Source organism: Mesoplodon densirostris, chromosome 8, assembly GCF_025265405.1.
Source record: "Mesoplodon densirostris isolate mMesDen1 chromosome 8, mMesDen1 primary haplotype, whole genome shotgun sequence".
In the NCBI taxonomy this organism is placed as follows: Eukaryota; Metazoa; Chordata; class Mammalia; order Artiodactyla; family Ziphiidae; genus Mesoplodon; species Mesoplodon densirostris.
In genome coordinates this window covers 68,652,823-68,670,784 of record NC_082668.1, presented here as the reverse complement: position 1 = coordinate 68,670,784, position 17,962 = coordinate 68,652,823, and the positions used below count along the sequence as shown (strand labels likewise).

The 17,962-nt window shown below is 38.7% G+C and overlaps 1 protein-coding gene across 1 annotated transcript in view; it reads right to left on the bottom strand.

Moving 5' to 3' along the window:
• Nucleotides 1–10,248, bottom strand: part of ACVR2A (activin A receptor type 2A) — an 85,807-nt gene extending 75,559 nt beyond the window's left edge. The window contains exon 1 of the mRNA XM_060106172.1: nucleotides 9,474–10,248. Coding sequence (XP_059962155.1) covers nucleotides 9,474–9,528 — 55 coding nt within the window. The 5' untranslated portion in view covers nucleotides 9,529–10,248. The remainder of the gene's footprint in view (nucleotides 1–9,473) is intronic.
• Nucleotides 10,249–17,962: the final 7,714 nt, after the last annotated feature.

The following is a 17,962-nucleotide window of genomic DNA, read 5'->3' as shown; positions in this document are numbered from 1 at the left end:
GCCAGCCAAATATTTACTGAGCTTCTACTCTGTGCCAGAAACCGTGCCATGACCTGGGGGTACTGTGATGAGTAAGTGAGAAACTCTCTCTCACAGAATTTACACTCTAGTAGTGGAAAGAACAGATGATAAATAGGTAGATAAGTAAACTGAATAATTAGAGACTGTGATAGGTGACGTGAGGCAAATAAAGAGTTACCCTCTCAGAACCCTGTCAGAGCACATATGACAATTTGTAATTATTTTATTCATTTGACTACTTACTTTATGACTGTAAGCTCTGTGAGGGCATTATCATGTCTGTCTTGTTCACTGCTACATCCCAACCACCTAGCAGTACCCCTAGCATGTAGTCCAATATTTATTTGTTAAATGAATGAATACTTATTTCATCCTCTTTAAGTTAGTGATGAGTAAAGTCTGCATGGTTACCAAGGTCAAAGAAGAGTCAGTAGGAAAGCAGGAATTTAAATGAGAGACTCTTAAGTTTTAGTCCAAAATATTATACCACATTCAAAATATTGATCTCAAAACTCCACTGATCGTGTTTACGAAGCTTGTGGCTGGTAGCTGGTACTGGTACCCCAAAACTGACTTGAGAATCTTTCAAGATTTTACATGAAAAGTTTTAAAACACTTAAGGTTTAGGTGAAATTTCCTATGAGAAATACTTTAAATTCCAACAAATACATAAAGATGAAGGTTTAATGCCAACGTTTCCTTTTAACGCATGCTAGAACAATGAGACCTTAAAGAACTTTGTAAAAGAACTATGATAGCTGAATGTTCTAGATGTTTCCTGGCACCTATTTGGCAGCGTTATTGATATTTTCTTTGGCTGAATCGTTTAGTCAGAATATTATTTCATATTAACTTATAAGTAATTTACTAGCAAATTTTTAAAACCTCCCAAGAACTGAATCTGTATATTTAAATGTTTTACATATTACATTTTAAAAGATAAGTTAAAAACTGACATGTATGTAAGATCTACTAGGAACCAGCTACTGTGTCATGTGGCATATTATTTCATTTACTACATCTTGGTTTACAAATTTTAAAAAATTAATCTCAGCATTTTAGAAATTTACCAACATCTGATAACTTGCCCATGCCTCTTCCTCTGGAAATAATGACTTGGAGCAAGCTTGATTTACAATATATCATAAAGATGTGAAGACCAACAGATTTTTCCCAGTAGAGGTCTCATTTCTATAAAATATAGTTAGTAATCATAAGTAGGAAAAAATCCTTTCTCAAAAGCTTTAGATAAGACAGCCTTATTACTATGATATGTAAAGACGATTCATTTTAAAAAGGCAATCCCCCCCTGAGTCCTCCTAATAATTATCTCATTGCTTTACATTTATTTTTCTTCAGCAACATTAGAGAATATAATGATTCCTAATATGATTACAGCTACTGATAGTCAGCCAAGGAAAAAAATACTTTTATCTAGTCCAAAAGAACGGTATTGAAAAGGTTTAGGATTCAGGTCTGAATCACATATACCAACTTCAGAAAAGTTTCTAAAACTACTTTTATAAAACAGTATAATTTACTGTGAAGAAAATGCCTCACACAGGTTTCAAAGAATATAATCTGAATGACCAGTATGAGCAATCACTGCAATTACTGGAATCTGACCATTATTTAAACACAAAAAACACACTGAGCTACTAGAGCTTAGAATTAACTCAACCTCACAATGGAGACATATCCACCATACGTATAGTGTATGTGTGTTAAAGAATATTATATGCTCTCATGTTTTTTATGAACTCTTATTTTCCCAAATCTTTGTTTATATTTTCATTCATGCTTAATATTCTAAATTCATCTCTATCTGTAGAATTTCTTTAGTTATGAAAGTGCTTCCTATTTTCTTCTGGCATGTTATTTCTTTACCAATTTTACTTAGTAGTGCTACCATCCTACCTTAATCTTCAGGCTGTTTTTCTATTTTATAGTCCACATACTATAAGTATTTGGGACATCTATCAGGGTCTCCAACATCCACCCGCGTACCTCCTCTTGGTTTTAATTACTTTTCATCTGGATTTAACCCTCTCGACTGAGACTGTTCTACTTCAAGCGGTTATAAACACTTTTTCATCACAGAAATCTGTTCCTCAGATTTAGTCAAAAATTCCTCCATTTCAACTTGCCTTCCATCCATAGTCAAGTTTACTCACAAATGCTTTCTGGTATTCCTCATTCCATTTTGTTCCTAATCCCTTATATTAAGATACTTAACCTCCTGCCAAGACATTTTTTTTTTCCTATTATTGGGACCTATCTCCTCCAACAAGCCTTTCCTAAATGAAAAAATCTGAACTGTTCAAATTACAATCTAATTTTGTTTTAGCACCTCTGTGTGTGCATAAGTCATCCAGCTAGTCCAGGAGAGATACGAGCTCAGTCAGGGTAGGTCCATGTTCTCCCTTGGGACCAGTTTTCCCTATATTCTGCACCTAGGCACAAGTTCTCCATTGCAGATTAAATAATGAGCATATTTTTCACTGCGCATATTTTTTATTGCACATATTTACGTAGGCAGCTTCCTTCTCTACTCAGTGGACTGGGTGGAAAGAATAAAGCCAGTATTTTTTAGGAGTTTAGAACCCATTAGTGGGTCACTGAATTACTTAATGGGTCATAATCAAAAATTTGTTAATGAAATAGAATATAAAAACAAACAAAAGTGTCCTGCACACAATAAGTTCATGAAACTTCTATTTCTGATAAATACACATACATATTTATGTATATGGGAACTGAGTCACGACAACGTGTATTTCTTATTGTGGGTTATGGTCAAAAAAGCTGAAAGCCACTGAATTTGAAGCACTCTACTATGGCTTCTAAATCTATACAATTCAAATTATATTAAAAGATTTAGTCTAAGGAACCGAGACACGGCATTAAAAAAAGGGGGCAGAACTTAAGGATACTCAAAAAACAACCAGCAAAATCACTTTTTCTTAATAAAATGTCACTATTAAACTATATCCTTAGAACTATAGAATCATAAAGCTTTTAGAGTAGGAACAAAGTTCAGAGATCACCTAATCCAAGTTTATTGCTTTAATACACAAAAGAAACTCAGGCCCAGAAATGAAAAAATGTCACTTCATTTATTCAGTAAGCATTTGCTAAGCACGTATTGTGTACCAGGTTTTAGGAGTGGGTTTGTGGATAAAGAGAAGATGTCTTCAAAGAGCTCAGAGTCTATACTGTATATATGCAAGTAAACATTTACATTAATTACTGAAATCAAGGTCATTTATAAAGAACAGAAATCAACTAACTCAATTCGTGCTGAGTGGCAGAGAACTGTTGTTTTTAAAGAGGTGGTACTTCTCAGTCTTAAACACAAGGAGTTAGCCAGGTAAAGGAGAAAGAAATAACATGTACAAAAGTACCATACTAATATACAATAAAAGAGGACACATTCAGGAAACTGCAAGTTGAGTTTGTATATCTGGAATATAGGACTCATGCTGAGGAAGATCCACAGCAGAATACCTAGAATTTATCTGACATTTAATCTTCAAACCACTATGTGAGGTAGGCACTATTAATATCCCCATTTTGTAGATGACAAAACTGAAGCACAAAAGGTGAAGTGATCTGCCTAAGGTTAAGTTGTGAAGCGAGGATGTAAAAGCAAGAAAGTCTAACTCCAGAGCCTATACTCTTATCCTCTATACCAAGAGGTTAGAGAAAACAGGCAGGATCTAAATGAAAAAGGACCTTGTATGCCCTTCTAAGACTTCAGATTTTATGTTAAAGGTGACTCACAGTCCATGAAAGGTTTTAAGCAGGAGTGACATATTCAGACTTATTTTTTAATGAGGTCAGTCTGGCAGATATGTGGTTGGATTGGAAGAGGAATTAGTGGCAGGGAACTTAGCTAGTCATAGCTAGAAAGATACTACAATAATTCAGGTAAGAGAAATGATAGATGAGCTGTACAGTGGTAGTGCTGGCACCAGAAGCCAAGTCTACTGACCACCACAACCGCTTAAGAACTTCCCATTTTTCCCCTTAAGTCACCATACTAATAGTTTAAGAAATCCAACCTCAGGAACAACAGCACATTCCCTTTGGGCCCCTTTATTAAACAAAGCGTAACCACTAGATGTGTTGCGTGTATGAAAGTGACTAACAGAACAGTTGGAGAATGACGGAAAGTCAATTGCTATCTGCAGTTTTCTCACCTTCTTGACTTCTCCTTCTCCTTCCTCTATATACTATTCCTGGAACTTTCATGTTCAATAGTCAATTTGAAATCAATGTTCTGTCTAGACATGACTATTATAACCTAACAATTAAATACACCACAGAGGAAGTCTAATGTGGTCCCAGCTGTGGCAATAAATATACTCTCTGGTCTGGTCAAATTTTGGCTTAAACGGAAGTGATGAATGAATACTAATCAGAGATAGACTTTTTGAAAGCAGCAAGAGTTAAAGAAAAACAGAATATTAAAAAGGGATATGAATCAGAGCAATGTAAAGTTCAAGCCATTTGTTTCCAAGAGAGTAACACCAGTCCCAAGTGTGTGCGGTATCCCAGAAACCAACAAATGAAAGAACAGTAGAAAAGACTATCTGGTCAATTCTCAAGCATTCTAAATTCAATCCCTTTAGATTTAAACCAAGGGTGAGCCCTCCTGAGCCATCCCTGAGACTAAGGAACAAGTGGGTTCCACAAGCAAGCAGCCTACAGTATAGGGAGGGAAGTACAGAAGGGACAGAGAAGATAAAGAAGAGAAGAAAGTAGAAAGGGAATCACAATGAAAGGGAATGGAAGAAATGATGAGTTACAGAATATGGACTAAAACTGAGGAGTGCTAGTGACCTCAATATCAAATGTTGCCAACCTTACCTAACTTACTGAGGGGCACCATGATAGGGAGCATGAACATTAGGGAGCATGAAAAGACAAATTTAAATCACAGATTTATGAGATACCAACAATGAGAAATAAGAATTATGACAAAACTAAAAAAGCAACAAAATAGTTTTAGAATCTAAAGAGACAATTTAAAGATTATTAAAATCTCATTTGGTTTAGTTATGCTTTACTTCTCATGAAACAATGAGTCTGATGGACACAAAAGGTGAAAATGTCAGTTAGTACCAGAGATATGTCTGGGGAGATGTGTTACAAAGGAAGTATGAGACTTACTTGTATACTTTTCTGTGGGAGCAACTTCAGAATTTTTCCTCTCTATTGGTTAGTGCTACTTATTTTAAGTATTTCACTGTAATTCTTATCCTGGCTGGCTGGGTTAACTTCCTTAAAACCAGAGTTCAAAACAAGGTAAGCACTTTTTAATTATGGTCAAATTTTAACCTCAAAAAGGACAAGGGTCTGCAATAGATCATAGAATATTACTTAGCAGTATAGCCTAAATGAGTCTAATGGTAACCAAAACCCAGATAATGATTCTCAAGAAAATTATGTAATTAAGAAATTACTTTAAAAGTTTCTTAAAATTAAAGTTTTCTAGGTAAAGGAAATACTCTTAAAAAAAAACAAAACTCAAGGCGTAAATTCAGTTTTTCCATTCAGGTAAAATATAATAGTGAAGATATTTCTTCCATACAAAATTTACAAAACTTTCAGATACCATATTAATCTCTCTCTCTCTCCCTCTCCCTCTCTCCTTCTTCTCCTTCCTTCCCTCCCCCACCCCCACACACCTGCTGCCACCACATCACTCACAGTAATTTCAATAAGGATAAAAGGAAATATTCTTAAAGAGTATTATTGCAAAGAAACTACTGAATCAAAACAAATATAATTAAACTTGATACCTTGACCAATCATTCATCATATCCATGAATATGCCGTCTTCATAAGTACTCCATTATAACAAGTGACTGGAGAAAGTTTATTCAAAACAGTCAGCAAAATATTTTTATTAAAGCATAATAGGATGAAATAATGTGTATACCTATAGCCTATTTTTCTAATCATTCTAATTTTACAAGATAATGAAAATTCTCAATACAAGGTCAGCTGGAGATCATCAATACCATGTACCTGTAAAATTTAGATGACTAACTGTGTGAGGGGGAGCAGAGACCTTTTACTAATACACTAATGCTTTTGAAAATTAAGAGTTTAGGATAGGGCTTCTCAACCTGAACATTACTGACATTCTGAGCCAGATAATTCTTTGTTGTGGAAGGCTGTCCTGTACATTATAGGATGATTAGCTAGCATCCCATCCTCTATCCACTAGATACCAGTAGCACACCCTCCCCTCCTCCCACGCAGTTGTGACAACCGAATACGTCTCTAAATGGCCCCTGGGGGAGAGCTGCAGGGCTGGGGAGCAAAAGTCACCCAAGCTTGAGAACTACTGTCTTATCATAAACAGAAAAAAATGAATTGAGGGAGAGTGTGTTGTTTTGTTTTTCTTCTGGTCTTAATGTTCCAAGATATTATATTTGAATTTGATCACAGACTATATTTGAGAGATTCTGCCTTTGAAAACAAAGCATGTAATATCTATCACTTGTTAGTCAAAGTTCAGAAGAGTCCCAGAAGATTCACTGTACTGCCAGTGACCCCTCAACCACACATACACACACATCCGTGCACACATACACCCACAGTACTGCCTAGCTGAACTGAAGAAAATGCACAAAATTACTGTATTTCCATTTCTTATTTCATCAAATATATGGACCAGACTGTTCCAGTTCCCACAGAAACCAAGAGAATTCTCAACTTATCCAATGCAACTCAAATACCACAATAGCTGCATCACTCTAGATATGATAAACCTAAGTCCCAGAGCAAATATTAAACTCATCCTCACATTTTAACAAATTTGGAGGATGATACAAACTAACCATAATGCTTTAAAAACAAAACAACTAAGAAGTAGATTGGTGTTTTGAAACAGAACCTGAGGAAGGATAAGAGAAATGAAAAAATTCAAAATCAAAGGGAATGTGAAGGCATTTCAGCATGAGGGAAAAACTCAAAAATGTTTCCCCCAGAATGAGAGGAGTGAATTATACACTTAGCCATATCCTAGAGGAATAGTCTACATAATCAGTCTCCAGTATACATACCATGGGATGGAAAATGAAAAATCAAAGTCCACAAAATACTAAAGAAAAGAGTAAACATCCATCCTAAACATCTGAAATAAAACTGCTCTTTACTACTGTTCTTCACCGGATTTTTAAAAAAATCAAATACCCATAAACAAAAAAAATTACAACTTCAGAAAAATTTTTTAATTCTCATAAAAATAGCCATCCTCATGCTTCCAGCAGGTCAGATTACATATTACATAGAAAAATCAATTCGGAAAAAAAAAACATAAAAATTCTTTTTTAGAGTGCATTTGATGCATAACAAAAGCCCTTTAAAAAATCAGATACTTTAATAAAAATCTTCATGTATAAATATGGATGAAAGTCTTTAAGATTTATTTCAATTATCTTCAACAGAATTATATTTTAGTTCAACTAGGATTGTTTATTTTTTTAAAAAAACTATGCAACGATACTTAATGTAAGTGCAATATCTATGTGCTCTCCAACAACAAAATTACTTTATTTCAAAATTTTAGCTATTAACCTCCTGACTCAGTGAAAATAATCCTACAAGAAACTAATGCTCAATTCTTTTTATTCCCAAGCCAAGCAGAGGAAGCTGTAAGACAGCTTGTAGCGACAGCCTTCTTTTCGAGAATACCTTGAGACTGCTCAAGAACAGCCTCCTTCACCAATTAGTGTGACTCAGGTGGGTCTGGGAGGGAATAATGTCCACAATTCCTTGGTCAGTGGCCATGATGCCCCTCCTCCTCAAGGGCAGAAGATCAGAAAAAGGGATGAGAACAAGAGGAGTTCACCAACCAGAACATATAGGGCCAGAGGAGGAAGAGTAGTACAGGAAAAATTAAAACTACATGGTTAAGTTATGTCACAAAGGAAGAGGTTTAATGTTATCCAGTATTCATTCATTTCAGAGACACCATTGTTTATCTTCCTCCCCAAACCGTGCACAAAAAGAACTGTCAGCCTGCCTTAAGCATGTTCTTTCTTCCATTTAAACAGACATGATTCTGTTGGTTAATCTCTGGCAATGATCGCCATTTCACAACACATTCAGCCCACCCGGAACTGATCAATACCACTACAGACATAAGACTAGACTTTATCCATTTATTAACCACAAGGAAATGTACCATTCAGCAAAATTCTATACATTACAAAAGATTCTATTAAAAAGGGGGGCAGGGAGGATGGGTGGACACGGACACACACACAAACACACACACCACAGAGGTACACAAAGAAAAGACTACCACCCTCTAATTTCCCTGTGGCAAACGAGATAAAGACATGGCCACGAAACCTGTCAATTCGTTGTCCCCCTATAATTCTGTCTCACAACCTAGTAACTGAATATTGAATTTTAGGATAAATAGATCCACTGCCACTTTAAAATTGTTTCTTCTATCAAACTAACTCTCCTCTTAGGTACATTTGCACACCTCTGAGCTAGATGCTGTATTCATTTACAGAATTTCAAATACAAAAGACTAGTTTTCCAACCACTGGTTGCAACCACAGAACGTTCTCACAAAATCAAAATTTCAAATATAAATGGGCCAGATTATTCTTCCAACCCTGGAAGACTATAGTGTATCTGACAGTGTGAACAATTTCAAATGGGCTGTTCTAAACCGAAAACAATGCTTCAATACAACGCGTTTAAAATAAGTATTCCGTAGGTAAGCAAAATCTCTGCCAGAAAAGAGCACATAAATGGTGGTTGAAAGCCAGCACATTACCAACACACAGCGGCATACCTCTTCTGCACTGGGTTATTGCTAATACTCCAACAACAACAACTACAACTATTTTTAACACTGCTGGACACTGAAGTTGAAGAAAACGTGAGGGGAGACCAAGATGAAATTGCTGATATAATGCATTGTTTCTCACGGTCAAAATTAAGTAGCAGCTGACTCGATCTCTGTTGTGATAGTCACTGAAGCACTAATTAAAAGACGTTAAAACACAAACAACAACAACAACAACAAAAAAACCACCCTTATTTTGGAGGATGCCACACTAAAGGACATTTTGGAATACGCCTTTCGGGTCTCAAACCTTTGCATAAATTGTCACTTGTGGTATTTGCGGCTTAATTGCAACCCAACCAGCGCTGTCATCCAGTGTTACGGCCACAAACCATGACTTTCTCACTTCCACAACAACAGAGCAGTCACTCTTACCAGCCTAACTCAAAACGAGGAAAATTCATGGAGATTTCCAGATCATAATCAGCCCTGGGGGGCGGCCGCCGAGGGGCTCGGGGTGGGGGGAAACCTCCCCAGGCTCAGCTGAAGCTCGTCGACCCGACAACAACCGCAGCCGCCAGCAGCGGCAGCGGCAGCAGCCCCGCCGCGCCGCGCTCCATGCACCTACCTGAAGAACAAGAGATAAGAAAGACGGCAAACGCCAACTTTGCAGCAGCTCCCATTTTCCCGAGGCGCCGGGGAAGCCGTAGGAAGTTCTCGCTAGATATCCAGTTCCCTGGGTCTTCCTCGGAAACAAACCTCCTGGTGTAAAATCAACCGTCATAAAACATATTCGGAAGCCCCGACCAAAAAAGCGTTCACGGGGTCAAAAAAAGAGGAAAAAAAAAAGAAAAATAAAAACAGCGAGCACAACAATTTAAAAAAAAATGCACCACGGGGGAAAAACCGCCACACACAAGCACAACACACAAAACCAAACAACGAAAAGCCAACAACAACAAAAGCGGGTTTAAATCACTGTCAAAATCACTGTCAGCTCCGCTCGCCTCTCGGGTCTCTCGGAACAAAACGCCAGGCTGAGGCGACGAAGAGGCGGCGGCTGCGGCGTCCGCTGCCGCCCGGACAGTCCGGGAACCGAGCTGGGTCCGACGTCCGGACCGACCTTCAGCCCGGACACCCAAAGTCCCCCGGACCACTGGCGGTTGAGCTCGCGGCGGTGGCGGCCAAGGCGGCGGCGGCGCGGGGAAGGAGAGGCGGGCGGCGGCGGCAGTGCAGGCGGCGGCCAAGTTCTGGTCCAGGCTCTGGCTCCGGCTCCGGGCTCCGGGCTCGGCCGCGTTTTCGGTTCCCTGGCCTCCGCCGGCCCCGCCCCCTAAACTTCCGGTTCCGGCCCGAAGCTGGAAGCCAGGCACCGCGGAGGAACGCTCCGCAGCGGCGGCGGCTGCGGCGGTGGCAGCGGCGGCCGGGCGCAGCGCGCGTGCCGGGCCGGGAGCGCGAGGAGATTGTCGGGGAAGCTAGGCGGGAGCGGGGGAGGGGTGAGGGAGCGAGGGCGGGGCCGGCAGGAGGGCGAGGAGGCGGGGCGGGCGGAGGCTCGATACCGCGAGGCCTCGTGGTTCGGCCTGCTTGGCCTGCTGGGCGGTGGGGCTCCAGTGGGTGGCAAGTAAATGCTGTTGGGGTCTCGAGTGCCTGGTTTCCTAATCGTGCTCCACTGGCCTCTCTGCGGAGCGCACGCCCGAATGGTCAGGGGGAGCCCAAGAGGAACAGGACCCCGGGGCGGGGCGGGTGACTGGTGACTCCCCCGGGGGGGGGGGCGTCTGCGGCGCCCTGTCTTTCCTCTGGGGGGACGCCTCGTCCGCTCTGAAATCCCGGGCGCCGGGAAGCCGGAGGTGGGAGTCAGTCCTCCGCGCCTGCCGAGCTGCAGGAGCTGGTGTTTGTACCCCCAGTCCTAGCGGTGTGTCCCACCCCTGTGGCTTCTGCTTTAAGCGTTTTGTCTTTCGGCTAAAAGAGAAAAGAAAGGGGGAAAAATAACCCGCGGAGGATCGGCTGTCCACCCGGGCAGGATTTCCACAGCAATTATCATGATGTGCAATATGAATCCATTCCCACCTTTCCTTTTGTACACAAAGCATTGTGTTGAGAATTGTTCTGCATGTAATAGGTTCTCAAATATTTAAAACGCGCTGAAGAGGAAACCTGCAGATTTCGATCGACATATCTGATGATCAGACAAGTGTTTACTCTTTCAAATTTTAGTTCTTTGAGGGCTAATTTTTACCCCTTAATCCAAGTTGATTGCTTAAAAGATGCTGCTAGGCATGGAATGGGATCCAAAACGTAAAAGTAGGATCTCTGCCTCAGGGAGCTCACAGTATTTGCTGTACTCGAGTTGACTACAGAATACAAACTGAAGAGAGTATTAAAGGTACTAGCTTTGTTATTTACCACATTTCAGCGAGCTCCGTGAAGATGGGGGTCTTACGTCTTCTTCCCCGTTTTATGCCAGCCCTAAGAGTGTCTAGCCTGATATGATAGGTGCTTAATAAATAACTGTATAAGTGACTAGGGGATAACTGCTTGTTTCTTAAATACAATATTCTCACATGTAATCTACAAGTTTTGGGGTTTTATTAATAAAAAATAAAACATCTGGACTATATGGCTAATTCATGTTTTGCTTATGGTTTACTGATTCCCACAAAGCCAAACCTTCTCCCTTGTACTTATAGTGTCTAATTTTTCTCTTCCTGTAAATTACTGTGTATTTCTATTAAGTTCATCCTGTAATTATCTGGCCATTTCTACAGCTTGTCAAGGTTATTAGTAATCATTGTGGCTCTTTAAGCTGTCTCCAAGATTTCCAGTTCCCAAGTCGTGGTGCTCAGAATTTGAATGATATTGTGCAACAGTTAAGAAAAGTCCCTAGTTGGTCTTCAAGGTGTCTAAATGTAATCTCATATTATGTAGTTCTCTGGACTTTATGAGCTGGTCAAGGAATAAATATAAATCTTCCATTCCCTGACATTTCTGGAGAAGAGTGTATTTTATTTAGTGCATTCAGGAATTTGATGTTAGTTATGCCCTGAATCAGGCCCCACTGTTGTCTTATCTCTGCATCGCTTCAATCTTTCTTGAATTGTGAAACCAGAGCAAGTGGAATAACTGGAATAACCAGCAATAGGACTAAAACTTGAAAATATATTCCTTATCTTACCACCCAAATTTCCAGTATAAGAACGGAAGAGAATATGAAAAATATTTTTCTGTAATATGAAAGAGGAGCAACAAGTCAAAGTCTTCACTAGACTATTCTCTAATAGTTAAAATAACTCCATGGTACAAGTTATTAACATCCAGTAACAGTAACTATCCATTTTGTTCCTGAATCTGTGTTCACTCCCACCCTCTGCATTTTTAAAAAATTCAAAAATATTTACTGTATATAAAATAGATAACCAACAGACACCTACTGTGTAGTACAGGGAACTAAACTCAATATCTTGTAATAACCTGTGTGTGTGTTTGTGTGTGTGTGTGTGAATCACTTTGCTGTAAACCTGAAACTAACACAACATTGTAAATCAACTATATTTCAAAAAAAAATTTTTTTAAACCTAGGTAAAATAGAAGTATTACACTTAATGTTGATGATTCTAAAGACATGCCTATATTAATTAGATCAACAAGCTAACTTAATATTGAATATTCCCCAGTTCACATGAACCAGAAACCCATTGTGGCTAGTTTCTTTCATTTTTAGAAATACTTAGTTTGTAAGTAGAAAAAAAGAATTCAAAAAAAATTTAACAGAATAAGACATGAGAGTATGTGACTAATTCCCACTTGAATTCCAAAGCTTAAAAAGAAGATAGAGGTAGCTGCAGCTAACCCTACTGCCCCTCTTTCCTTCCTATTTTCTATAATCACTTTTTCTTATCTACGAATCCAACACCTCCCTAACACAATGCAAGCTGTACAAACTGGATTTAGGAAGGAAGGAAAGGAAAGGAAAAGGAAACATGAAAGGAATTCTGGTCTGCCTGAGCATTAGACAGTTATGTGTTAAACAGCTTTAGCTAACATCACTCAGTCCCCAAACCTGATACCTAGCCTTGTAGCCACTCCAATGCCAGAATTTCTATTTAACATTTTTTTAAAATACATTTATTTATTTTTGGCTGCATTGGGTCTGTTGCTGTGCGTGGGCTTTCTCTAGTTGCCGCGAGGGGTCTACTCTTTGCTGCGGTGTGCGAGCTTCTCATTGCAGTGGCTTCTCGTTGCAGAGCACGGGCTCTAGGCACGTGGGCTTCAGTAGCTGTGGCACGTGGCTCAGTAGTTGTGGCTTGCGGGTTCTAGAGTGCAGGCTCAGTAGTTATGGCGCACAGGCTCGGTTGCTCCATGGCATGTGGGATCTTCCGGGACCAGGGATTGAACCCGTGTCCCCTGCATTGGCAGGAGGATTCTTAACCACTGTGCACCAGGGAAGTCCTTTTTTTTTTTTTTTTTTTAATTGGCTGCGTCGGGCCTTAGTTGCGGCACACAGTATCTTTGTTGTGGCACATGGGTTTCTCTCTAGTTGTGGCACTCAGGCTCTAGAGCACGCAGGCTCAGTAGTTGCGACTCATGGGCTTAGTTGCCCCACAGTATGTGGGATCTTAGTTCCCCGACCAGGGATCGAACCCACGTCCCCTGCATTGGAAGGCGGATTCTTAACCACTGTGCCACCAGGGAAGTCCCAATGCCAGAATTTCAAGTCCAGAGTCTTGACAGAAGTTCAATTGAACTTCCAGTTATTACCAGCTGGAAGACTCTTGAGAAGCCAATTTACTCTAGAGATTCAAGTGTGTGTTAGCTGGATGAGGAAACAGAGGTAAATGAGTATCATAGACTGCTTCCAGAACAAAAGTTGATTTCTTCCTATGCTTGAAATTCACATGGCTCAAAAATGTATAGATTAAGTTTAAATCTTCAGCTCCAAGGTAGGGCTGGAATTGAACTGGGCTGGAATTGACCTTGCCTTTGAGATTGGATAGTATGTCATATATCATGAGGAAATTCACCTTAAGGTATTCACCTGCCTTTGGATATACCAACAGCCACAAATAAGCAAGACATGCCAAATCTCTCTTCCTTCATCTTCAGGAAGGTGACAAAATCCCTTTGGAGTATGAGGGATGTTGAATTCCTCTTAGATGAAGGATTTTAAAGTATTTCTGCTGCTTTCAGCTACTGTAAAAATCTACTCCTATGTTCAGATAACATGGACATTCCTGAAGTGGCACAAGTAATGAATTTCTTATATACCTAAGCTGTAAGGCATAATATAAGGGGAAGAAATTTAGTAACTTGTTAAGTCAAAGGAAGGCAGATAATAATCAGCATATCGTCCATGAATATCCTTCACACCCTAAATGCTCAAGGTGGGAAGAAAACTCCCTATATCCTAGCTTTTGGTACTGTTATAAGGATGTGGGAATGGCTAAGGGATAAAACATTAAGACAGAATATTTTAGGTCAGGAAAGTGAGTTAGAAGAGTTCAGAGAAACTAGCTGTGATGGAAATAATGTATCCAGCACTTTGATTACAAGGCTCTACCAACCCAGCTAGTAATAAAATCTCAACAACCAACTGGTTTTTCTGTAACATCCCAAGGGTAACATTTGACTTTTTCTCCCGCTAGCAACTTGTTCAAAATCCAGTAAGTATGTGGGAAATAGAACCGGCTTAATTCAGGGAAGGTTGTTTTTTTTTTTTTTTTGCCCATCCTCCAATTTATACTCATGACCACAGGGACTTAGTTTTCTATCTTATTTCTAATAGTTTTCTAACTATTTTATTTCTAAATTTTATAACTTTTATAAATGCTACAACTATTTTATTGCTTGGTATTCTAACTATTTTATTTCTGATAGTTTTCAACTATTCTTTCTATAACAAAGAATAGTTGAGACTTTGAGATACCCTACCTAACCCAATGCCAATGACTTAAGACATTCAAGTTGGAGTAAACCAAAACTGCTCAAAGTGCAGTTCTCAAACTAGTGTTAACCTCAAACTGTTTGTTACTGATCTTCAATGAGACTAGTACAGACATTGACAACAACTGTTTAATTTTTGTAGAAACTTGACAGAATAATTTTACTACAATTGAAGGTAATAATAAAAATAAGTGAGCTTATATTTTGTTTTTATTTATAGTTCATGTTTTTAGTAATTCAATGTTATTGTATTTTACAAAAGTCTCATAGATTAGAAATTTGCCAGATACAGTTTGAGAGGCACTGAAGTAGAGAATAGGCTATATACCCAACACTCTTTCTCGAAAACAGTGCCCTTCAACCATTTTGACAAATGCTTAAAATATTAAATAAAGCTTTGATGCTATAGTCCTAAAATATTCTATAATGCAAGACTGCATAAGAATCAGTCATTTTCATTACATTGTCCATCTTCATCTGTGATATTCATTTATTTGACAAGTAATTATTAGCTACAAGATTTGTGCTAGGATTGTATAGTGATAAATGAAATGTATATAGTCTCTGCCCTCACTGAGCTTACAGTATCATAAGGAAGACAGAAAAATAGCAAGTAAACAAATAATTGTCAAATGGGAAGGACTATTTCTAAAAATTGACAGGGTGTTGAGATAAAGAATAAGAATGGTAGTACTGGATAGGAAAAAGGGGCTTATATAAGAGAATGATTCAGGAAGGACTGACTAAGGAAGTGGCATTTAAACTGAAACCTACAAGATGAAAAAGAGATAGCTATGAGAGGAGCTAGTTAAGAAGGAACAGTATGTACAAAACCTACGATACGTTGAAGAAATTGAAAGGAGGCTCTTCTGGCAGTGAAAGAGTGGTATGAATAAGGAGGCAGAGGGATAGAGGCCCCAGACTCCAAGATCTTATAGGCCAAAGTAAGGTTCTTGTATTTTATTCAAAGTGAAGTGTCCAGCCATTGGAGGATTTTAAGTAAGGGAGTTACATGGTCTGGTTTATGTTGAAAAGATCACTCTTGCTCTTGTATAGAGAACAGGTTGCAAGAAATTACCAAAGAAAGCAGAGAGCTAGTTAGAAGGATGTTGCAGTAAGTCAGGCAAGACATTATGGTACCACGAACTATTATGGAAAGAAGCAGGCAGATTCAAGATATATTTTGGAAGCAGAATCAACAGGATTTGCCGACAAATTGGATGACTCCTACTTTTATTCTTGAGCAAAGGAGCAGAGGTAGTTTCATTTGTTGAGTTGGGCAAGATTTAGGGGGAGAGATATATGATAGGGAAGGGAGTAAAGAGATAAATAGTGAAAGCTTTCAATTTTGAAAATGTTAGATTTGAGACACCTGTGAGACATCCAAATGGAGATGTAGAGCAAGCAATTGGATGTAGGTGACTGAAGTTTGGAAGAACATGCAGTCTCACAGATACAAATTTGGGAACAGTCAGCACACAAATGGTATTTAAGGCCATGGAAATGAATTAGAGCATCTAAATAAAGAGTGGACAGAGAAAAGAAATTTAGCAAGTAAAGGATTAAAAGCCAGGAAATGGGATGAAAAAGTAATGAAAAAGCCAAAGAGATGAGATAAAAACCAAGAGAGAGACAGATGTCATACATGAAAGTCTTTTGTAAAAGGGAACTAGGAACAGTATTGAAATCTATAGAGACATAAGTAAATTGAAGAGTAAAAATATAAGGGTCCACTGCATGTGGCATCATGGAGAGAAATGCTCTCCTTGACAGTAGTTTCAGCAGAAGCCATATTGAGGCAGGCAGGAAGAAGAAAGGGCAAGCAGAAGCCAGTGAGTTTGTACAACTTGACACTGGAGGGTGATGATATTCTCAGCTGAGAGCTCTAAATTCCCTGAAATATAAAGCAAGGTTTTCAGCTTAAAGTGGAAGGGGCATGATAAAAAGTTACAAAATAGTCCTGATTGAGGTTGGAGAGAGAAGCATTATAGTAGAATTGCCAGACTTGAGCACCCATTTGAGGTTGGAGATCATGTTTATGACGACTCCAGTCTGCCCAGCTGTGTGTGGTTATTTCCCAGAACACATAGTTATTGGCACCACAGAGAAGGCAGATGAATGAGTTCTTCAATGGTTGGATTTGAGGAAGAGAGGAACAAGGAAGTTATGGTAGTTGTATGGGAGTCATTGGGACAAGGAATAATGGAATTTGAGTCTCATAAGAAGAAAGTATAGCATAGAAGAGGCTGTTGTGGATAGAAAGAAGTGATACGTGTAATGGATTAGAAGGCTGACACCATTCAGAGGAATCCTTGCTTCCAGGCAGATATTTAAGCAAGTGAGCGAGAAGGATAGGAGAGATAATCTAAGAATAGAATTCAATGTGTGGAGGGGAGTCATATCTGGTGACGACAGTGGCCAGGGATTTACCACTGCAGTGATAGAAGAAAATGGTCACTGGCAATGAAGAGATGAAAAAGTTGGATATCAAAGCCTCCAGGGAGCTGGATGGGTCATTTGCAAGGATATTGAAACCACCTAGAATGGGGACAAAGATTAGGCTGGAAAGTAAAACATTAAGACTTCAAGAATTCAGGAATGTTACGTGAAGGCTGTTCGATGACAGCATTCTTCAACATTATCTCTAACAAGATCAATGGTTTTTAATGTGTTTTCATACACATTCTTACTTAATTTTCATTACAACTTTATGAAGCAGGTAGCCTTGATAATATTATTACCATTTCATAATAAGAAAAAAAAAAACTGAGTCTCAGAAAAACTACAAATATATTAGAACCAGTTAAAAGGTGGCACATGGTAAAGACAGACAATTCATTGCCTTCTATTTTATATTAAATTCAAATTTATGAAATAAATTGAGGATAATTTATTAAGTATTTAAAAGCATTCTTTTTAAGGCTTTCTTTTCAATGACACCTTTCCAAAGTACAAGTATATTTTAAATTTCTCTGTATACAAAAAAATTCAATTTTCATATTTTTATCAGAAGCATAGACTCTGCAAAGTAAGATAAAGCACCAGGCAAAGGAGTGATCTGATATTTCCCTTTTATAATATGGTTAGAGCATTTAAAACAATCCATGCTGAGATAAAATTATCATAAAATTTAAGAATAATTATTATTAAAACTCTATTTCTGAAGAATTATAAATAAGAAAA